The sequence below is a fragment of the Lepidochelys kempii genome, chromosome 6 (genome assembly GCF_965140265.1).
Source record: "Lepidochelys kempii isolate rLepKem1 chromosome 6, rLepKem1.hap2, whole genome shotgun sequence".
NCBI classification, from domain to species: Eukaryota; Metazoa; Chordata; order Testudines; family Cheloniidae; genus Lepidochelys; species Lepidochelys kempii.
The window spans coordinates 40453319-40478075 of record NC_133261.1 but is presented as its reverse complement, the minus strand read 5'-3'; the positions used below and the strand labels follow the sequence as shown (position 1 = coordinate 40478075).

Below are 24757 nucleotides of genomic sequence, written 5' to 3'. Positions count from 1 at the left end.
CCCAAAATTATATTGTCTTGCACTGTGTAGAGATCTATATAGCGTAAGCTCATGAAATTCACTCCCTCCCTCAGTGTGGAGGAAGATATGCACAGCTTTTTGTCCCCACCCCCCAGAGTCATGAATTGCACAAACTGGAATGTGGAATAAACAAAAAACAAGTTTATTAACTACAAAAGGTAATTTTAAGGGATTATAAGGGAGAGCAAATAGAACAAAACAGATTACTGAGCAAATAAAACAAAACATGCAAACTAAATTTAATACACTCAGGAATACTGGCTACAAATAATAATTTCTCACCCTAAATGATTTTTCGAGAAGGTTGCAGAGTTTCTTGAAGGTAAATTGCACTGCTTGCAGTTTAAATTTCCAGGAATTCCTTTTATAGTTCAGCCCCTGACTCCCCCCAGCTTAATTTCTTTGTTTCTTCAGGTGTTTTCAGCAGTCTTCCTTCTTGGGCAGGGAAGCAGTGGAAAAGAGCCCAGATTAACTCACTCTCCAACCTTAAATAGGATTTGCATATGGCAGTAATCCTTTGTTTCCCATTCCATGGAAAAATACCAGCATATTAAGATGGTATCCTGTACCAGGTGACACGAGTACATGACCCTGCAGTGTCAAAGCAACATCCCAGGAAACTTCTCAGGAAGGAGGAAGATTAGTAACTTCAAAGTCCTATTGTCCTTCCTAATGGCCCATCCAGGCTGATTGCATGCTGTCTGGTGGGCGTTCCCCAAGTACACACATAGTTGTAACTGTTACATATGCAGCAATGGTACATGCATAAAAATTGGATAATCACATTCAGTAAATCATAATCTTTCCAATGATACCTCACATGACCCATCCTGCATAAGACATATCTTAGTTATGCCATATTCATATCATGACAATATTTCTTTGAAGAATATGGGGCGTAATGTCACAATAAGCTTTCATGATTTTTTTAAAATATGAGTTTGTCTCTTCTGATTGTGAAGAAAGCATTTAAAATCCTCAAACTTATACTTTTCCCATAGTGACTTTTCCTAAAAATCCTTGGAAATTCATGATGATGATTTTTCCATTACACATTATTTGATAAATAAATGTATCTTAAAATTTACATATCAAAATGAATAGAGACACTATAATGGCTCTGTCCCTACAGTAAATTCTGCATGCATACCAAAGTACTTACTAGCTTGAGAGACAAGTCATTATTGTCAATCAGATAAATATTCCTTATACCAAAATAGGTTTTTTATTCCTAATATTTAAACAGGTTAAAAACTTTAATTCTGAAAATACTAAATGACCAATCCTACATACTTTTGTGTGAAAGTTTTAGTTTGTGGTTAAGTATTTTTCTGAGATGGCTATACTCATCTATAACATTGCCATGCAGGATTTCTTTTACGCTTTTCCTACCTGCTATGTGAGGATGCGGGAGGGGAAAAATTCAAAATTCACATGCTAAAAAATTATATTGAAATTCCTTTAGGTTTAAGACAGAAACCTATAAGAGCCAAGGAAGTCTAAGTGATAACTCATACTCCAGCTTTGACTTTTGATCTTGGATTAGATTTTCTCCTGCCTCTAGTTTTGGTTGGGTGCAGCAGTTGGGGGCTGGTCCCACACAGGCCCTGGCCTAGGTGAGATTACAGCAGCCATGGGACTACTGTAATCTATGCTGACTATGATCCTGAGGGGCCATGGCCATCTGACAGCCAGGGATTATCAGAGTGCAGAGTGCCCCAGCCCTGTCTCCTTGCCATCCTGAACACTCCTACTATGATGCAGGAAGATGATGGGGGATGATGTACCAAATGACCCTGATGGGTCTATACCTGCTAGGGATTCCAGTATGCGGAGACTCTACACAGATTAGGGAGAGCTAGTCAGTTTTCAGCTACTTTGCCCTGCTGGAATGGTTGCTATTGTTTTGAGAAACAATTTAGAGACAAGAAAGGAAGAGAATTTCAGTTTGGATACAATTTCTTAAAATGTGCAGTTTTTCCCCCTCTGTTTGTTTCATGCTTATCCAAATGTGACTTGCTCAAATGTAAATTATATCTGAATATAAACATATCACTAGCGCAACTGGGCCCTCATCTCACTTGGGAACTGTAGGTCGCTACTAGCACACAATGAATGAATAACCCTAATACTGAATGCATTTGGACTCTATGGACCAGATTGTGATCTTGCTTCAATGGATTTACTCCAGATTAACAGTAGCAAAAATAATCCATATTATGCAGCTAGATGAGGAAATATTTTGGAGAATTTACGAATGTTTAATCCAAATCTGTAATTGCCAGTTTTACACAGGGTTCTAATTTCTTGTTCAAAGTGCAACTCTGCTCTAAAAAGAGCCTGAACATGGAACCTGAACTGGATGTGGAGCCCTTCCCACATACGGCGCAGAGCACACAGGGCCTGGTTGGTTATGCAGAGTACAGCAGGAAAACTTCTCTCACAATTTATTCATGCTGATGTCCTTTATGCTACTACTAAATTTTATGCTCTGTTGCTGATGCCAGGGCATTCTCTTGGGCCACAGGCAGCTGGCACACTCTGATTCTTCACATGCCAAGACAAGAAAATCAAGTTCAGTCCTCAAAAGAATTTACCATGTATTCTGAGGCTCAGCAGATACCATTTGAACAGGACATTGTTCAGAATGATTTTTATTGTGTAATAAGGACTTTTAGGAACTCAAAAATGAAACAAGAAGAGGAGGATTTTCTTTGCGGTTACAATGGGTATGTCTACACTGCAATAAGTGACTTGCGGATGGCCTGTGCTGGCTGACTCAGGGCTCACGGGGCTTGGGCTAAGGGGCTGTTTAATTGCTGTGTGGATGTTCCCACTTGGGCTGCAGCCAGAGTTCCGTGACCCTCCCACCTCTCAGGAGCCTGGCTGCCAGCCTGAACCCGAACGTCTACACCACAGTTAAACAGCCCCTTGGCCCGAACTCAGTGAGCCAGAGTCAGCCAGCAGAGGCCAGCCGTGGGCCACTGCAGTGTATACATACCATTGTGACCAAATGTAAAGAAAATCCTCCTCTTCTTGTTTAATGTTTGAGTTCCTAAAAGCCCTTATTACACAATAAGGTGATGGTAGAGAAGGGCAAAATCATTCTGAACAATGTCCTGTTCAAATGCTAAGGGGCTGTTTAATTGTGGTGTAGACATTTGGGCTCAGGCTAGAGCCCTGGCTCTAGGACAATGCAAGGTAGCAGGGTCCCAAAGCTCGGGCTGCAGCTTAAGCCGACACCACAATTAAATAGCCCATTAGCCAAAGTCCTGCAAGCCCATGTCAGCTGGCACAGGCCAGATGTGGTGTCTAATTGTGATGTAGACATACCTAATAGGTGTTTCTTAAATTAAAAAATAGATTTAGGTCTGATGCTTAATGACAGCTCTTTGTGCCTAATATATTTATGAAACAATATAAGAATGAGTACTGCTTTAGAGATTTTCTTATAATGTGTTATGATCTGTGAATTTTTGGATTATCCATCCCACAATATGGGACATATTAGAAAGTAAAGTAGCTTTAATCAGATTGCCCAGTTGTTCCCACATTATTCTCATTTTTATAGTTATTGAAAGTTTAATAGAAAACAGGCTCCTTTCTTAAGCTTAATTCTCTTTTGGAATTGTGTGTGTGAGATTAATCTATGTTGGTTGACACCTGCTTTAGAGTCATGTCATTTGAGTTTTCTGCATAGCGTTCACAAGAATTGGCCACACACAGTTCGCTTGGTGCTAATTCCTTCAGCATCAACCTTATAATGATTAATTCAGCATATTACAAATATTGATTAAATTTACTGAGACTGGCTCATAACACAAATATTATACACTGTGATAATGACTATTTTACATCAACTAAGTGTTTTCGAGTTATTTTTGTCTATCCGTATCAATATACTTGCACTATCTTCTTAATATATTGACTTAAGTAATAAGTGATATGCTGTTTTATAGGGCTTTTCCTGAATCATTTCTCAGAGAGGGAAAAGGTGCTCAGAGTGAAAAGCTGGCAGCTGAGTGCCTTATCTTTGTTATAGTTAATATTTTTGGCACATTAAACATCTTTCTTCCTCTCTTGTTGTTGGAAATGCACACTGAAAAGGGCCATTGTCGGCATAATGTGGTGGTGCTCATTTAATCTGATGCCCTGAAGAACAACATAAACTATAGTATAGCATATATAAGGTTTATAATAGCTGGGTAAATTAGGGACACTTGAATGCATTTGATTCTCAGACTACAGTTGTTTCTCTCTTTTTGATCATGTAGCACTGCCTTTTCTGCCAGGCACACAACTGAAAGTGCTTATTCTAGGGAAGAAAAGGACAGTTGGACAGAATTCAAACCCTTCTTTAGAGAGTCTCTCACAGACAGATTCTTAATTCATTTCTTGTGTCCTGGAGTAAAGAGCATGTACTTTGTTTTCCTGCCCTTGTGCTAATGCATATCATACCCAGTGGTCTTCCTTGGATCATAGTTCTGTTAAATTTTTGAAGAGGAGTTCTTAACTTTCCAAACCTTACCCTCATCGTCTGCCCATCTCTTGGACTGACTTAGAAGACATGTCTTTAGGGTGCAGTGGGGGAATAAAATACAATTTCTGCCTTTTTTATAGGTTTCAGAGTAGCAGCTGTGTTAGTCTGTATCTGCAAAAAGAAAAGGAGGACTTGTGGCACTGTAGAGACTAACAAATTTATTTGAGCATAAGCTTTCGTGAGCTACAGCTCAGGGTTTTTATAGCATCCATCACCATAGTATCTAAGTGCATCATAGGTAAATTAGATCTGCATGGCAAGGTCCCAAATGGACTTTGTGCATATTCTGTCCCTCTGCTTTCCTGGGTATACCAACCTTTCTTGTTATGGTGGGAAAGCTTCCTGAAAGAGAAGGGTCTTGCATAAGGCTTAATTTGTGGTGAAAAAGGTGCTGGGGCTCAAGCAATGTTTTTACTTTCATAACTGACGCAGCAAGCCCAGAGGTGCCAGGGCTATGAACTGCCAAGCCTACAGGTGTGGCTCAGCCCTGGCACAAATTAAGCACTGGTCTTGCAACATACCCTTGCTCAGACTCAATTAATCTGACCTCCTGAGGGACCTAGTTTCAAAGCCAAAGACTCTCAGCAAAAATGCTGATCTCGCTCTCATGTACTTTGTTTGGGTTTTATGAACTACTAAATTGTTCCAAAGGAGCGCAGCTGTTTTGGTGTTTTGGAGATGTGATCACTGACCGATGTGATCACTCACTCTGAAGATCAGGACCAGACCCATGACCTTGCAATGGAAGTAGATACTGTGACAGTGGAGGGATGGGAACATTATTCTTTACAGAGCTTTTTCTTCCTTCATCCTCAGTACAGATTTTCTTTTTATACTAACCCCTCTTTCAACTTGGTGCTTTTAAACTATTTTGTCAGCATCATGGCATTTTCCTGTACAGCTTCAGATACTATATCAAACCACTGTAAAACAAATTTCACTGTATGGAAAACTAATTGCTAGTTTAACTTCTTGAACTAACCATCTACATAGAATTGCATGCAGATATGATTCCATCACTCAAAGCTTTGCTCTGATTTGCCTTGGTTGTGGGAGAAGATATTTAATCATTCACATTACAGCTAAGGAGTGTCCTTGAACACCCTACATTCCCCCTGAAGCCAGTGGGGTATAAAAAGAATGCAAGATCAAGCCTGAAACCAGTAGTTACTACCTTTTAATATTTTCCTTATATACACGTTGAGCCAAATTTTACTTTCCATTACAGTTTAAATTCACATTATGGTTTAAATCCACAGTAACTTCAAGGATGTTGTTCTAGATTTATACCAGTCTCCCTAAGGGCACAATTGTATCCAATTATATTGAAATCTTAATAGGAAAAAAAGTAAGACACAAATAGAATACTAAGACTAATTATTTCTTTGGCTTTAATGTGTTAGACAGCATTTACCACATGCAGATTCTCCCTTAGAGGCCCCTGATTCTTGGTCAAGGGTTTTGCTTTCTCTTAGGATCTTATCCAGCAAATAGCTAACTGCTGGCCCATTCCAGAAAATGTAAGGTTTCCCATTAGAGACAACCTGGAATTTAGCAAACTATAATTTATTTTGCAAATTCTACATTTTATTTCATGTGTCTTATTCCTGCCAACTCTTTCTCTCATGCATGCGTCATCTGGGTCAATTCCAGAAAAAAATTGGAATTTTATTATTCTCAGAGATTGTTTCTCTTTTTCCTGAATTTGACTAGGAATCTATCATTTTCTCCTGTGTAAAAAAGGGGATCACTAATACAAATGCCCCATTGCCGTAATGATACATCCTGTCTGATGGGGTCCTAGAGCTATTTTCTACATCGATTGATGTTTAACCTCCAGGGAACCATCTTTTCAACAAATGTATTTGAGTCAGGTTTATATTTACTTGAAGGAACTCCTAGAATCTGGATATTTCTTCTGCTCATTTGATTCTCCAGCACCTCAGCTTGTTGGTCAAGGTTCTGAGTTTTATAATGGCATTGTAAAATAAGCAGGATTTTGGATGCTTTCAGATCCATTGGCATTTTCTGCTGGTTCTGCGCAGTGTTTGCAGCTAGTCAAGGTGTTTCTCATTGAGATCCATATACATTAGTAATCTTTGTTGACAAAGTTTCTATTTTACTTTCCCTCAAAGCCATTATTTTATGGAGGCCCTCAGGCTTTGCAGGTTTTTTTGCAGGTTTTTTTCCCCAGACAAACATTTGTGTAATGCTCCCTTTTGCTTTGATGGAGATTGGAGAAGGAAATTGGGTTCAAGCTACTTTCTGTTGTCCCAGTATCTACATTCCAGAATATAACTGCTTCTATATTTAATTATGAAATTTTCTATTCTTCACAGCTCACTAATAATCAGTTTTTTGTAGGTTATATAGGATTAGTATACATAACCACTTGTGTGTGTGTGTGAATTGGTAGCTAATGGAAAGAGGCATGAACACGTTCTAACCAAACAACCATTTGGAAATTGAAGAAATGTTTGTGAGCACTGTTTTTGCAGTATCCCCCAATCTAGTGATAATCACCAAGTTAGTCACACTGACTCATGGTTATAACCTTATCTCCTTCCTTTGGCATTAGCTGTCCATACTTCTTTTAAAAAAAATATTCTGAAATTTATTGCTGGTGAAAAGTGCTGGATTGACTGCACTGAGGACTAAAATTTGTCTGTAACACAGGTACAGCACAGACTCCCCTACCAGCATGCCTGCCCTTTGATCTGGAAAAACAATTTCTAGGGATATGAAAGTAGCTAAGTGCCTATCTTAGGCATCTGGATGTGACATCTGTAGTAGTGTTGGTTTCTGTGCATTCCGTTTGTCCAGTCGGAACTGGATTGAACACCTGTTCATTTCAAAAACACTAACTGGTAAAAATGACTTTTAAACACAAACTAAACTGGATTTGGACCCAGGAACATAAAGATGAAAGGTTCATCCTTTACTGGCCGCTATCTAGCTTGCCTTAATATGTTTTCGCTTACCTATAGTTATTGCACCTTGCTCAGTGTGAGTTGAGCATGGTCTTTAAAGATTTTTCCAAGCATGCATAATCCTCATGCTACAATAACTATTCTGAGAGGATGATTACCTGCATCATGCCCATAGAATATGGGGCTAGTGTTGCTGAAACTAATGCAGTAATTTAGACAGTATTTACAGCTTTCCCAGGAAACCATCTCTTTTAAGAATGACAGGCTGTTTTGCATTTTAATTCAGTTCTTGAATAGCTCTGTATTTTTGGAGAACAGATCGAACAACTGTTTAATTAATTTAACGAGGTTCAAAGCTGTAGCTTCCATTAGAGGTATACTTTCCAGCATTGATTGCTGTTCCATTGTGAAAAATAATGCAGCTTCCACTTCCAGATTCTTAAGTGGAGGAGAATGATCTCAGCAGAAAGCATGACAGCTGAATGATGAACCTTGCTCATTTTGCCTTAGCAGTATTGCTGAAAAGTGGAGAAAACTTGCTTTCTTCTTATGCTTGCTTGATTCTCCCACAAGCCAAAAGTCAGTTTTGTCAGCACGTTGAGAGGGGTGTGAAAGCAAAGTAGGGGCAGATCAGTGGGGCATAAGGTGGCAGAGATAAAGGGCATATTCTGCTTTCTGTGACGTGTTTGTATGTGATGGGGAAATCTCAGAAGTTTCTAAGGCCTCCATTGGCTAAGCGTTCACAAATCCATATTGGAATTATCCAGACCTTAGAAGAGTTCTCAGGAAAGAATGGGGGATACTTCCTCCCAACTTTCAGCCTGCAGGGAGCTCTATTTCCCTCCTTCCCCCAGTCTCTCTTCATTCTCCTCTTTCCCAAACCTGCTTCTTTCTTGCCCATCCCGAAGTACCCCAGTTACACCTACCTCTCACCAAATCCACCCCCCTGAAACTCATCTCATGCCCTTTACCTGTGCAGTGAAGATAAACCATAATGTGCTTGAATGGCACCTGTCTCTGAGCACCCAGGTGCAAGCATCTCCACTGCAAAGCCCTATCTGCGTTACTGTCCTCACTGTGTCTGCACCTGCCCATGTGGGTCTGTGGTGGGTTCTTTGCACTCTACGGTTTTTCCTTGTCAATTGTGAGATAAAGTGTCTGTCTTTCCATGGGAATTGTGGGAAGGCACTGAAGGAATATCAGTATTCAGGTGATTTTGCCTGCATCCTCACTGCAAAGTGGGCAGGTTCCAGCCAGAATTAAACCAAAGCTCGGGCTCCAACCTATACCTCCACCTGGGTAAGCTAGTTGGGTCTTAAAGCACCTCCAAACCCAGGTCACAGTTTTCTCTGCATGGATGGTAGGGTGTTAAAACCCAGGTAAGAGCTCAGGTTGACTGTGCAGTGAAAACATACCCTTACACACACCTCTTCCCTGTGGCTCCTTTCTTGTATCCTCCTTCCAAATGTTTTGAGTTTCTCCTTCCTTTGGCCACAGATACCTTATTTCCAAACACCCAAATCTCTGCTCCTTTCAAGAAACCCCAATTGCCACTCATCTCTCCCAGATATATCTCCCTCAAGTATTCTCCTTTCCCTCTCTCCCACCTTCCCCTAGCACCTAATCTCCCTAGCAGCTAGGAGAAAGGCTGGCCACTCGCTATCACTTCAGATTTTGCATAATTCCTGCACTATTTGCAAACACATATTTTGGGTAATTATATTTGGGGTGCTTCTAGATTATTGTTAGTTTTAATATGTGCTTTGTACTCAATAAGAATACGGATTTGTGAGTAAAAGCACTCCTGTGTGTATCAATAATTTATCAGACGGAGATGCTGTGTCCCCTCACTGATTTATTTCCTGACACTGCCTGAAAAACAGAGATTAGTTACCATAGCTTTGGGTTCAGATAACCCTGGGTAATAGGCAAAGTAATATCTTTTATTGGACCAACTTATGTTGGTGAGCGAGACAAGCTTTTGAGCTTACAAAGAGCTCTTCTTCAGGTGAAGAGCTCTGTGTAAGCTTGAAAGCTTGTCTCTCTCACCAACATAAATTGGTCCAATAAAAGATATTCCTTCCCCCACCTTGTCTCCCATGTAGGTTTATGGGATTTTCAGTCATTCATCCATAACAACTTTATGATAACACTTTTGCTGTGTAAAGTTATTTCAACTGAGTAGATATGTTATTTAAATCATACAATAATATTTACCTACTAGTTATTAGTTAACATTAATAATTTAACATAGTCTGGGTTTGTGCTAAAATGCTGGAAATGAGTGTTAATTTTTCATAATTTTATCGGTATATAAAATGAAAAGCAGACACCAGAAACAAAACAAAACAAAAATAGAATATATTTCACAGTATGACTGTAAGGAAGTAAATTTAAACAAGTGTTGTTGCTTCAAGTATCTGTGATTGATATTCTTTCCCTCTGAAACATAATAATGTTGATAGGTATATAAATCACCATGGAGTGTAGAATGACATGTTCTAGATGATCAGACCTATTTAGCCAAGCAGGCACTGTATTACTTCATTTTCTCAGAGCCATAACTTAAGACATAACCCTTCGGCAAAACTAATCCAATTCCTCTTCTTTCCCTGTCTTTATTCTCCCACACTCTCTGGGTTTTAAAACACAATGTAATGGGAGACAAGCTAAAATGTAAAATTTAATGAAATAAGTTGAAAATGAAGTCCATTTGCTAAGAAATACCACTGTGGGCTAACATGAGAGAAAATAATGATATTAATATCTTACAGTGGTGTGAAGAAAATCCCTGTACTATGAAAAGCTTAATAATTCTGGTCCTGATCTGTCCCCAGTTATGCAGCCTGGGCTAAATTTCACATTCTTCACTCAATCAAAATTCCCGTTGAAATACATGGGACTGTTTACAGAGTAAAGTACTATCACAGAATGACTCACCCCCTTTAATGGAAAATGGAGCAAGCCTTGCCTATGCCATAATTAGCTGCTTCCCAGCCTGATGGTGAACACCTGAGTCTCATAAAAAGGGGTAAGAGAACTCAAAGGGAAGAACAACAGGAAACAGATTAAGCTCCTGCGGGAAGCTCTGAGGTAGGATCTGCAGGAAGCCGGGAACTCCAGTGAGTGGTAGACAGTAAGAAAGACTCCAGGGAAAACAGTTTAGGAGTCAGCCCTTTATCTCAGAGGAGAAAAAGACTTAAAGGTAGCCGTGAAGGATGTCTGAAGAGTAGCCCAAGAGGAAGCATCTTTTGTTTGTTGCGAGTTGGCTTTGTTTGGACTTTTGTTACTCTGGAAGGGGTTAAATTTGTTTAGTTAGTTGGCCAAGGGGCCAAGCCACATTACCAACACTGACCCATGTGGGGAAGGCTGAGGGGACTCCTCTTGAAGGAGGAAAGTGAGGCAGAAGAGGATTATGAGTGGCCATGCCTGTACTATGCAACATAAGTAAGGGAATCCCAATCAGTCGCTGAGCAGTTAACCCTCAGAACATTTGAGAGGAAGGCTGATAAATATTATTTCCCCCATTTTGCAGATGGGGAATTTGAGGCAGATAGGATAAGTACAACTCTGTGTCAAACCAAGATTCCAGTTTAGGACTTCGGGTGCCATTTGGTGCTTAGACCATTAGATCATGTCAAATAGAAGTGGGGAAAAAAACCAGTATAGTGCCTGACCTATGTTTGTTCACAGCAGTTCATATTCTCAACATTTCATGTTAACAATTTACAAAATTCACATCTAGTGGGATCGTTTGGCAGTGATATGTGTTTCATAACGGGTGTGAGACAAATCAATAAATGTGATGGACAAAATATATGGGTATTAGATATCGTTAATAAAAAACAATTGTATCCACATACATTCCTTGAATTTATATATTCATTTTTTTTATTTTTGGTTATTTTCTTAGATTTCATAAAAGAGGCAAGAGTAATGGCCCTAGAATCCACAATCATCTGTTCATCTATAGACTAAGAAGAACAGAGGGTTGTCCACACTGGCTTGTGCCAATGCACCTCCACCCTGACCTAAAATGAAAGGAGTTCTAGCTCTATGCCCAATGTTTGCCCACTCTTTTGAGATTGCCAACAAGGGTGCCAGTTGTTTTAGTATAGACCTCACCTGTCCTCTGAATGAAAATCTGGTCAAACTACAGATATTCCCTTTTCTACAGTATGTGAAATGCTCTCCGTTGTACCAGAACATCAGTTAAAGCAACATTAATTGCAGAATGTATACAATGGTGAATAGAGTTGAGCAAAAAGTTAGCAATTAAAACCTGCAGCCACAAAAAATGTGCCCAGTTACAATCCTGAAATTCAGAAAAGATTTGTTGAATGGTTGCGTAAGATTTGCAACTCACTGATGTAAACTGGACCCAGTTTGGAGTCACCCTTGGCCAGGCCAAGTCAAGGCAAGCCATTTTCTGATTTTGAAGCTCAGCCTCTCAAAATCACAGCATTGTGTGGTTCCAAACAAAACTTGGCAGTTTTAACTGAATTGTCTTTGAGAGTTTGTGCTTGTTCAAAAATCAGACTCCAACTGAAACCCATAGAATACAAATACTAGAGGAAATTGTAAAAAAATATTTGCACAGGTGCCAAAACCAGAGTCTTGCAAATTCTAATTCAAACTCTGTTTCACAGCTCCTGTTCCTGCAGAGGATCAGCTTACTATCACAACTGGCTCATAAATATGGTCACATTATATTATTTCTTCACTTCACTTCTCTTACGTTTACCAGTAACCAACCCTATACAGCATTAATTTATGCATATTATTTCACATACTGGAATCTGGAATGAAGCTATGTCACAGATGAAAGTATGATTCACAACTTACTGGTCGTGTTGGGCATAACACCTTGAGTATAGTAGGATTTACACAGATGTTTGATGAGAAACTGCCCACTGTAACATGTTTTCTCTACTAACTCCAGTTGCTACAACACTAATAGTGGAAATGACGTAAATTTTGTTATCGTTCTGTCTGTAAACATTTATGTGAAGTTGCAATTATCAAGGCCAACTTAATCTTACATCAGCAGTTCCCAAACTGTGGGTCAGAACCCCAAATGGGATTGTGCCACCAGCAGATGGGGTTGTGGCGACCCCTAGTGTTCAGAGGAGGCCATTTTGCTCCACACCACATGATTTCTCATGGACTGTGTGTGTGTGTGTGAGGCATAATCCATAAAGGATGCCATTTTGTAGAACAAAACAGTGTCCCCCACACAGCGTGTACTCATGTGTATGGTGTGTGTGAGGTCATGCTGTGTGGAGGATGCTATTTTGCTCTTCAAAATGTTATTTTCCTTGCTGTCTGGTGTTCTGAGAGGAAATAATTCATTAACATAGGGTCAAGCTGGCAAAAAGTTTGGGAACTCTGTCCCGATATGGTTGATTTACAGCCATAGTCAGAAATGAGCAACTTCCCATAACTTGAGAACATTTCTTTGTTAGTTCTGGTTTCATTTTGTTTATTTTAATGGATTAATTGACTGTTACAACCCTATCTGCGAAAGACTGGTGATCTATAAAAATATAGTTACAGGTAATTCCAGTTAAAGGAAACACAAACTGACATAAAACACTTCCTAAGCACATTTATTATAGAAAGCATCTTTATATTTCTTCAGATTATAGATGAAGAAGAAACACAATTCATGAGTAATTGTCCTGTTGCTGTTACTGAGAGTACTCCAAGAAGACGGACACGCATTCACGTTTTCTGGACAGCGCCTCCTGTTGGTACAGGCTGTGTAATTCTGAAGTAAGTACTTTCACATGGATCCAAGTTACAAGTAAAACCAGGTTCCATTTACAATAAGTCTAATATGATTTACAATACATTGATGCCTGTTTTTATACACATGAGTCAGCAGTAGTTTAACCTGCACAAAATTCTCTTGCAACTATTTGGCCTACATTTGTAAAAAAACCAGACTCAATATTCCGGGCACAGCTATGTGTCCCCAGTTACACCAATTTAGAAGCGTAGCTTTTAGAAGACTTCACCCACAAATCAGGCAGTTAGTCTTGTAAACATTTTTTGAGGAAATTATGTGCATAATATTGGAGGCATGATTGAAATGCTGGTAAATCCTTAAATTTTAGCCAAGCACGTCAATCAGGCTGCACTATGGTACCTGCATTTTCTCAAATTAATCAATATCGCTCAGAAAAGCACTGTGTTATATCAGCAACCGGATGTTTTTGACAGGAATTTGTTTTGTTTCCTGATTTAAAGTCACAACAAAACGTTGCCACATGCTGTCCACTGTGTTGCAAGCTAATTTAAGAATGGTGTAGAACAGGGGTGGGCAAACTTTTTGGCCCGAGGGCCACATCGGGGTTGCAAAACTGTATGGAGGGCCAGGTAGGGAAGGCTGTGCATCCCCAAACCACCTGGCCCCTGCCCCCTATCCAATCCCTCCCACTTCCTGCCCCCTGAATGCCCCCGTCAGAACCCCCAACCCATCCAATCCCCCCTGCTCCTTGTTCCCTGATCACCCCAACCCCTATCCATACCCCCCACCCCCTGACAGGCCCCCCAGGACTCCCACGCTTATCCAACCCCCCTGCTCCCTGTCCCCTGACCCCCCCAAACCTCCCCCTCATCCAACCGCTCCCTGTCCCCTGACTGCCCCCCCCCCGGGACCCCCTGCCCCTTAACCAACCCCCCGATCCCCTTACCTGCCACTCAGAGCAGCATGTCTGGCAGTCATGCTGCCCGGCCGGAGCCAGATGCGCTGCCCTGCAGGAGCACGCAGCCCCGCCGCCCAGAGTGCTGCTCACGCGGCGGCGTGGCTGCGGGGGACGGGGAACAGCAGGGGAGGGGCAGGGGGCTAACCTCCCCATCCAGGAGCTCGGGGGCTGGGCTGGATGGTCCCGCAGGCCGGATGTGGCCTGCGGGCCATAGTTTGCCCACCTCTGGTGTAGAATGTAATGGTGTTATAAGGGTCCCATCAGCATTTCCAAGAAGATTCGTTCAGTGTCAATGCACTGTTTAAAGAGAGATGATTCCCCTTGTCCACCAGCATCACCTTCATCTTACTTTGATTGTATTTGAGCCCTTCTTATTCCTCAAGGTGTGTATTTCTTCCAGACATTGGGGTAACTAGTTGATGGTGGTGTTTTGTTCTGATGAGAATGAGTTATATTGCTCTGTATTATCAGCACATTGTAGGCATTTGACCCTGAAGCATCACCCATTGTCTCTTGGTGTCTGAAACAGGAAGTGAAAAATGTTTAATGCAGTAAAAGCTACAGGAAACATTTAGCTAGGCCAAATTTAATTCTTAACACCCATAAATGTCACGATTCCTACAAAACTTTTAACAAGGGTTGGGCAGCTGGAGTGCTGTGACTGCTGCTTATTATACTAATCATAACTGTCTCTGTGTTACCTGCATCTTTGCTGTATCCACCTGAGGTTTGTCTGTCTTATTATTTGATTGTAAGCAAGGATCATTCCAACATATGTATGCATAGTGCCTACCACAATAGGGCAATTAGATACTACCATAATACAAATAATAATTATTAGTATTAATTCAGTTGGAATGTATCCAGAACGTCATAATTTAAGACCCTGCTCTTACAATAATTATGGTGGGATCTTTCATGACCACAGGTTGTAAGGAGGAACTTGGTTTTACATAGCTTCTAAAAGTCAGCTCACCAACAACAAACAGAGTGTCTCTGATTAGAATTCTGAGATATTAATTCAGTAATGACTAGGGAGAAAGTGTGGATGATTTAGTAGGTAGGTCTCTAATTTCTACAGCATGTAGACTACTCATCCAAATACCGAACCATTTCCAAACTGCTAAGCTTGCAGTATCTGACAAGATCAAAGCCCTGGTGGAATAACTGAAGGTCAGGTGGAGGGGACATTTTTAGATACACATTTTGGTGAATGTAAATAAAACACTATTTGATTATTATCTGTCTTTCAATAAAACTTCTGTAGAAAATACAGTCTTCCCTGAACTGGTTGCTTATAGATGCAAAAGATAAATGGACTGTTGTACTTCTGAGTTCAGTTCAAAAGAAGAACGAAACACCTTAGAAAAAAACAGCTACCTTTTATTGTGATTTGTTAGAGCCAGTGATTAACATTATAATGTGGCTTTCATTTGCACTGAAATTCAGTGCTCAGTAGTACTATACATAGCAATTACTGTTGTGCTTTTTGGCATAAACTTAACACCATTTACATTTTTCCATTTGGAGCTCATCTAAATTATAGTGTTTACAGTAAGCCTCCTTTACAATCACCTCCCCATGCTCCCATAGAAATCCATACAAATGCTGGGCAACATTTTCTCAACTATTTTGGCAATCATGAGACCTTCAATGAGACCATAAAAATTACATAGTTTAAAATAGATATTATAATTAGGGATGGCCAAACAGTGTTAGTGTTCTTCATTTCATCCTTCTTCCTCCCCTCTTCTTTCTGTATGTGCAAGAGTGCAACTCAATTGTACTACTAACGTATATCTGGGGGGAGGACGCTATCCTGATAATTTGCTGGTAAGATGTGTTTCAACTGGGGCTGGTGGTTTTGAGCCAGTTTTGAACAGAGAGGGCCTGATTCTCTTACATCATATAATGATCCATTGGCTTCAACTTACACTGGTATAAATGTAAAGAGAATCATGCCTTAAGGAGAAAAGGTAGTTACCAGTTTGTTAAATGAAGCTAATCTACAAAATTTTTTTCCTTATTATGGGCCAACTTCTGCTATCATTATGCCAGCCTAAATCCAGAGTAACACTACAGACTTAATGAAGTTGCTTTGGAATTTCACCAGTGTAACTGGGAATAGAATTTGGTCTGATGTTGTTCTTAACACTAAGTTTTATTTTCCTGAGGCCCATAATTGACCAGCAGTCCCCTTAAACCTTTTCAGGCACTGTACCTATTACCTGTTTGGCTGAAAAGCCAAAAGTGGTAGGGGAAAAATGGGAAAGTGAAGGTTCCAAGTGCAGCATGGGAAGTAGAAATGTTTTGGCATGAGTACTAGTTAGCTTGATGCATAACTTCAAGGGCAGTGTGTAGGTAGCATTAGTTTACATTTGCCTCCCCACACGCACACCCCATACTACCTTGCTTTGTCACACAACTATTTGCATAAAAGGCTAACATTACCAGGTTATTTTACATCTGATATCTCATAACCATAATTGGTACAGAACACTTCAGGCAGATTCCTCACTCCCACAGAGTTGTTGCAGCACAGAAACCTGAAGGTTTGGTCTCTATTTGCCTCAGTTTACAATAAGTCTCTTGAATTCTCCCAGACTCCACATTGAAATACATACCCATCAGTCTATTGAGCATGGCTACACTGCCTGGGTACCTATACAATACTAACTAATGCAGCAAAGTACTTAAGCACATGCTTAGGTCCCATTGAAATCAGATTTAAGTGCATGCTTAAAGTTTAAACCTATACTTAAGTGCTTTGCTTGTTCATGGCCTATGCTCTCACAGACATGTCTGTTCACATGGTGGACTCATTGAAACCTTTTCTGGGATCTGTGGGTGAGCAAGAGCATGTGAGCAGCAATGATCTGTCCCTACAACAGGTGGAACATCTTAAAAATGGATAAGAGAGTCTTGGGGAAATATGTATCATTACACAGAAGTGGAGAAGCTTTCAGACTTGGACTTGGTTATTTAAATGTTGCTAATCACCTCTCTTGCCATACGATAAGGAAAAAAAATCTCCACTATCAATGTAGCTGTCATTGTGGTGTCCCAGTGCAAGAGGGCTGGGGTGAATTCAGCACACAGATCCAGAAATATGGCCTCTCGCATCTAAAAATTCTGCAGCCACAGTTAATCCTCCCAAACCTGCTTTATGATGTAATCCCACCAATGAGTGCTTGTTTCCTGGGCCCTGAAGCACTGATCTACTGTGTAGAATTGCTCTGTGAATGCCAACAGCAACCTGACATTTTTATTCACTGTGTCCATCAGCCTCTATTTCTATTCATTGTTGTCAAACGTCTCTTCTTCCTCATTGAACCACCAGCTGCAGTGGTAGTCGCTGAAGTTCTGCAGATACTGACAAACTGTGCATCCTATATTAGCATTGGTCATTAGAATTGTGCTGAACTCTGGGTTCTGCCGGAGAGATGGTGGAAACCAACAAGTGACACAAAAGGGACTGTGGGCATTTGTAAATTATGGGATGGAATGATCATTATGGGATAGAGAAAGTGGCATTATGGGAACTTGACCCCTAGTTCTCAGAAATCCCTGGGAAAATTTCTGGTATCCCACAAAGCACTGAGAAAATGCCCCACAAGGCATTGTGCTGGTTGGCTGCGCAGGGTGCACTGGGATGCCTACCTGTGGTGCACTGCATTTTCTATTGATGCAAGCACTTGTGGTGTGTATGCACAGCATTGACACAAGCAGCCAAGTGTACGTGTGCTCGAGCAACATAGAAAAGTCGGTGTAAACCAATGTAATTTACATCATGTAGGAACTTTGTAGTGTAGACAGAGCCAACTATAGGTGCATTTCTTAGCTATGCTGGAGGACAGACTGTCTTAAACCACTTTTAGCCTTAGGTTTTTGAAGTTGAATGATAAAGTATATTGTGGGGGATAAAGTGTCTCATTTAAGTGTGATTTGAAATGTGGGCAGCTTAAGATTTAAATCTGAAAAAAGGAAAATATTAAGTGAAAGTGTATACAATAGAAGGATATAATATAAAATAATGGAGTAAAGCCTTGGTATGCATTAAAATTTAATAGTGGGGAAACTGTTGTATAAATATGTGTTTGCAAATAGTGCAGGAATTATGCAAAATCTTGTTACTATCTAAGTCACTCAAGTTTATCAAGTCATGTAAATCTGATGAAGAGGCAAATGCAAGAGATGCTTTGGAATGTTGCAAGATGCTAATTACATTTTCCTCTTTTTGCATTTGAGTTTGACTGAGTCTGAATGCAACAGATTATTTAATAAATATTGGCCAGGGACAGATATATTGTATATTTAATTTACCATTTAGAAAGGAAATCTTAAGCAGTGCTCTGATGGGATCCCATAACTGGGATGTCAGACAATTATGATATGTGCTTTGTATGATAAACTAAACATTTACAAGATTTTATTTACTAGGTGCTCACCTTCTGCCATCCAAACGATAGTTAACCAACCAACAAATGGAAATCCAAGATAGCTATTCCTTCTCTTATTTCCTGTAACATATCAAATATCTTCATCAAGGCCTCTTCACGGATTGTTCATGGGGAAATTTTTTGAACCATGTCTAGGGGAATATTTTAATCTTTTTGAGACAGTGTGTGGAATTTATTGTTTTTCTGCATAAATAATCTTTCTCATGATTTATTAACTCCCCTTTTTCTGGATGTAAGTGGCCACCAGAGGGCTGAGCAACTTGAAAGGACTCTCCCAAATAAGAACTCTGGCAGATTTAGCACATCACTGTACACATTTTAAAAAAATTTCTTCATTGGGAAATGGCGTGTCTGGTGCGCTGGCTGAGCTGGTAGCAAAATATACTGCAGATTTCAGGAACAACTTCAGGATTCAAAACATGTATCTGCACTTGCGATACAATATTCAGTCTCCGTGGAAGGTGTGGCTTCCTTTCCTGTGTGCTGTCCCTCTTTCTCCCAGCCCCCATATCTCTGAAAGTGAATGATATTAAACTAAAAGTGTGTGAACGCCAGGGGGTTTGATTACCATGAGTTTCATACACAATTTTATTTTGTTTGGGTTTGCATCCCATTCTGCTATTCCCATGCTGTTGGAAAATCTAAGATAGAGTTCAAAAGGAACCTGAAAATCTCAATGAAACTATCCATTTCCAATGGGTTGGGGTCATATCCATGGGCACACAATGAAATTCTCTTGATATCTGTCCAATCAAATCTTTTCCCAGCATCCAGAACTCATGATGTAGTTGTGATGAGGTATGCAAACCCCACGCTGGCCACCAAGGGATTAAGGGGTTGTTCTGAGTTCAGCCAGTCTCCCGTTGCCACACCTGCAAGAGATGCACAGGCTGGGGGAGAAATTAAAAGGGAGCAGAATAGCTCCCTTGGTGGCAGTCCAGAAAAGAGGGCACACCAGCAATTCACAGCCCCTGAAGGAAGGCAGGATCTCTTCCAACAATAACTACCTGAAGCTCCCTCCCTGAGGGAAGGGAGAACTTGCTTCAGATACACCCTGAGAGGGAGGCATTCCCCCCCCACCATAAACTCTGTTTGTTTGTGTTAATTCCCCTTGTGTGTTATGGACTACCCCAGCAGGGGAGAGACTTGGAACTGATCAGGCCAAAGATCCAAGTAACAGGAGGAGGCAGCCACGACCCTGAGAGAGAGAATGAGGGACCTGCCACACCAAGCACAGCCATGAAAAGGCACCCAGCAGTGAGCTGACCCCACTTCACACCTCCTTGCCACAGGCTGCGAACTTTGGACAATAATGGGGTGGTAGGAAGTGGCCCAGGGAGGGCAGCCTTACGGCACTGTTGAATGTCAGACCTTTGATAGCCCTCACAGGCCGTGGGCCGGAGCCTGGTGGAGTGGGAGGGCCCAGTCTTCCCTATCAACCTCTCCCACCCTGCAGTTCAAAGGACCTAAACCCTGACCACTGGGCAACAAATCATCACCTTTCTTTCCCTTAAATAGAGCTTTTAAGGAGTCAGTGTGGTCCGCTGGCTAGGGATCTTGACTGGAAGTCAGGATACTTTGGGTCTATTCCCATACCTGCCATTGACATGCTGTGTAACCTTGGGCAAGTCATTTCACCTCTCAGTGCCTCAGTCTCCCCAGCAGTAAAATAGAGATTGTGACGCTTATCTTTCTTTGTATAGTGCTGTGAGTCTACAGAAGAAAGGAGTATATTAAATTATATTATTTGATTAGCCTAAAGACTAAAATACTTTAACATGTCCTTTTTCATATTTTTTATTTCTTATTGTATGACAAACAAGGGGATCATCAAATACAGAATTTGTTTTGTGATTGCAACCTGTGGCCCTATTCCTTATTCCTGACACAAAACTGCCAAAAAGGATTTTACCTGAATAAGCAATGAGTGATTGAGACCATATATTTTTACTTATATAGTTGCTGTATTAATAACATGTTTAACATTACATTATATAAAATGTTTATTTCCATGGAAATAAGTACAGTCTCTTTCCCCATGCCTTGTAGACCACTTACATTTAAAACAAAATCTGAAAAGTTCCACTTTCTTACTAGACTTAAGGCTTATCTACATGATGCTTTAGTTCACACCAGACGGGTATAAATTTGAGTCTGCATTAGCATGTTGTGCGCTAACTGGCCCATCTGGACCCTGCTGGCATGCACTAAAAGTTCCCTACTATGCATTAATGTAGTTCTGTTTCAAACAGTATAACATTAATGCTCACTAGAGAACCTTAATGTAGTCCCATTTCAAACAGTGCTACGTTATTGCACACTAGGGGACCTTTCGTGTGCTCCATCAGGTCCCTACAGGGCCAGCTCATGTGGACAAAGAAATTTACACCCCTGTGGTGTGGACTAAAGCACCATGTGTAGACAAGCTTTTAGTATAATTTCTTAAACTTAATGGAGCCCAGGACAGTTGGAGTACATGTCTAATAAATATACTTTCTTATGGTGACACACACTAATCTGATGTTTTAGGATGAATATTTTAATCATCAGATATTAAGGGCTTGTATGCTCTGGTTGCTTTGTGCTGCTATAGTGAAACTAAACAGCTGCAAATCTGGCTTAACTGGCTAGCTACTGTAAACTAGGTTCATACTTGCAGAGGTGCAGAGCAGCTGTAGCATACTAGTGAATCTGAACTTAGGTGTTTAATCAAAAAACAAAACAAAACCAAATCTAGCTATGTTCATTCACACTGGGCCCCTAAACTTGCCCTCCTGGAAAGAGAGTAGGAATGACTAGAGCTAGTTGGGAACTGGAACTTATCTTTCAAGGGAAATTCCACAATTTCCAAATTTGTTTCTGTTCCAAATTAGAACAAAATCTTGGATTTTAAAACATCCTGGAAAATGAAATTGAAGAAAATAATTTTGGGTCAATTGAAATGTTTCATTTAGATAAAATTTAAAAGTTTAATTTCCACTTTGACTTTTTAAATTTTACTTTATGTATTTTTATTTTATATGAATTTAATTTGTATATTTGTTTATAACATTACATGTGAATTTCAAAACAAAAAGTAACTTGAACAATTGAAACATTCCATTCTGATGAGGTTGAAATGGAACTGAAATGCTTTGTTTCAATTTATATTAGAGCTGGCAATTATTCACACTGTTAAACAATAATAGAATACCACTTACTTAAATAGTTGAACATATTTTCAACATTTTCAAATATATTGATTTCAGTTACATTTGCAGGAGATAATGCTGCCCGCTTCTTGTTTACAATATATCCTGAAAGTGAGAACAGGCTTTTGCAGGGCGTTGTAGCTGGCATAGCAAGATATTTATGTGCTAGATCCACTAAAGATTCATATGTCCCTTCATGCGTCAACCACCGTTCCAGAGGACATGTGTCCATGCAGATAACGGGTTCTGCTCAATAACGTTCCAAAGAAGAGCAGACCGACACATGTTCATTTTCATCATCTGAGTCAGATGCCACCAGCAGAAGGTTGATTTTCTGTTTTTGGCTGTTTGGGTTCTGTAGTTTCCGCACTGGAGTATTGCTCTTTTAAGTCTTCTGAAAAGCAAGCTGCACACCCCGTCCCTCTCAGACTTTGGAAGGAACTTCACATTCTTAAATCTTGGGTCGAGTGCTGTAGCTATCTTTAGAAATCTCACATTGGTATCTTCTTTGTGTTTTGTCAGATCTGCAGTGAAAGTGTTCTTTAAATGAACAACATGTGTTGAGTCATCATCCGAAAATGCTATATCATGAAATATATGGCAGAATGTGGGTAAAATAGAGCAGCGGACATACAATTCTCCACCATGGAGTTCAATCTAAAATTTAATTAATGCATTTTCTTTAGTGAGCATCATCAGCATGAAAGCATGTCCTCTGGAATGGTGGCTGAAGCATGAAGGTGAATATGAATGTTTAGCATAACTGGCATGTAAATATCTTGCAATGCTGGCTACAAAAATGCCAGGTGAATGCCTGTTCTCACTTTCAGATGGCATTGTAAATGAGAAGCAGGCAGCATTATCTCCCATAAATGTAAACAAACTTGTTTGTCTTAGCAATTGGCTGAACAAGAAGTAGGACTGAGTGGACTAGTAGGCTCTAAAGTTTTAGTGCAGCTGTGAAACAAAAAAATCTACATTTGTAAGTTGCACTTACATGATAAAGAGTCTGCACTACAGTACTTGTATGAGGTGAATTGAAAAATACAGTTTCTTCTGTTTGCCATTTTTACAGTGCAAATATTTGTAATAAAAATAATAATATACAGTGAGCACTGGAACTTTGTATTCTGTGTTGTAATTGAAATCAATATATTAAAAAATGTAGAAAAAAATCCAAAAATGTTTAGTATATTGCAATTGGTATTCTATTGTTTAACAGTGCAATTAAAACTGTGATTAACCTCTATTAAGTTTTTAAATCACGATTAATTTTTTGAGTGAATCATGTGAGTTAACTGAGACAGCCCTAATTTATATTAAACATATTTTTTCAAAATTGACTTCCTGATACCTGCATGCATACATACGTACTGTGACAGGGTCAGGCCAGATGGCTACAAAAGAGTGGTCGAAGGTAGATACATTAGTTCCAGGTTAAGCAGGTCCCTTTTCCCTGGGTAAAATAACAGGGACTATTCCAGAACACTCAGGAACTTTCTAGAACTAATTAAGGCAGGCAGGCTAATTAGGACACCTGTAGCCAATTGGGAAGCTGCTGGAATTAATTAAGGCTAATCAGGACACCTGTTTTAAAGAGGTTTTCACTCCAGTTAGTGAGGTGTGCGCAAGGAGCTGAGAGAGGGTGTGCTGCTGGAGGACTGAGGAGTACAAACGCTATCTGGCATAAGGAGGAAGGTCCTGTGGTGAGGATACAGAAGGTGTTGGGAGGAGGCCATGGGGAAGTAGCCCAGAAAGTTGTAGCTGTCACACAGGTTTTAAACTATAGACAGCTGTGATCCAAAGGGCCCTGGGTTGGAACCCAGAGTAGAGGATGGGCCTGGGTGCTCCCCAGCCCCCCAACTCCCTATTGGATACAGGAGGAGTTGACTTGGACTGTGGGTCCCACCAGAGGGGAAGGTCTCTGGCCTGTCCCCTGACCCACTAGGTGAACTAGCAGAGACTGTGGGGATTGTTCTCTTTCCTTTTTCCCATGTTGGCCAGTGATGAGGTTATCTGAGTGAACGGCAGATTTGAGCCATGAAAGTGGCCACACTGAGGGCTACTGTGAATCTCTGAGGTGAGCAAAATCAGCCAATAAGCGCAGGACCCACCAAGGTAGAGGAAGAACTTTGTCACAATACATACAAATATTTATTTGCATAGATTATTGTGCTGATTAGTTAACACAAATACTTGCATCACTGCAAAATAAGGAGCCATGCCTTAAAATTTGATAAATGATTTGTAAAGTGCATAGGGACTGAAGGCATTAGGCAAATATAAGATGATAATTATCATTTATTTTTATTGTCTTCATGAGAAGACTTGTTGCTATTATTTCTTCTTTTGAATGTCTTTGCAGTTTCTAGTGTCTTGCAAAAACAAGATTAAAGGTGTGCCTAACATCTGATTAGAAACCCAAATGCAATTGAAATCAATCTTGAGTCTATTAGACCTGTGTTTGTCGACGAGCTGAATGAAATTTGGTCTTGGTTATTAACTTTTTCTCTAATATGGATACAAACTTTTTTGCTGCCTGTGGATATCCAGTAACATTTTGAGGCTACTCTTTGGTGCTGCATTCAAGTTCAAAATATGTTCACTGGGAAAAGTTATATGAAGCATAAGACACATGGGTTCTTTTCCATTATGGCCAGTAGTTCCACTTCCAGAAAACCTATGTGAACATTCATAAGGTCACTGAACTTAAAAACTCATCTATGGATTTCACAGTGAATTCCAATCATATGAAAACCAGGTTTGTTCCAGGTTTATTATTTTATTTTATATTTTAATTTTAGTACCTGAAAATTTCTGTAGAATAGTTCTGAAGTAAACAATTTGTTGGCCTGTTTTGAACCCAGCTTTGAAGAATTGGCAGTTGTGACTAGGATACACCATT

At 40.1% G+C, this 24757-nt stretch overlaps 1 protein-coding gene across 1 annotated transcript in view; it reads left to right on the top strand.

The window, feature by feature from the left end:
- Positions 1-24757, top strand: part of SPON1 (spondin 1) — a 316618-nt gene that overhangs the window by 35576 nt on the left and 256285 nt on the right. The window contains exon 3 of the mRNA XM_073347696.1: positions 13133-13266. Coding sequence (XP_073203797.1) covers positions 13133-13266 — 134 coding nt within the window. The remainder of the gene's footprint in view (positions 1-13132; positions 13267-24757) is intronic.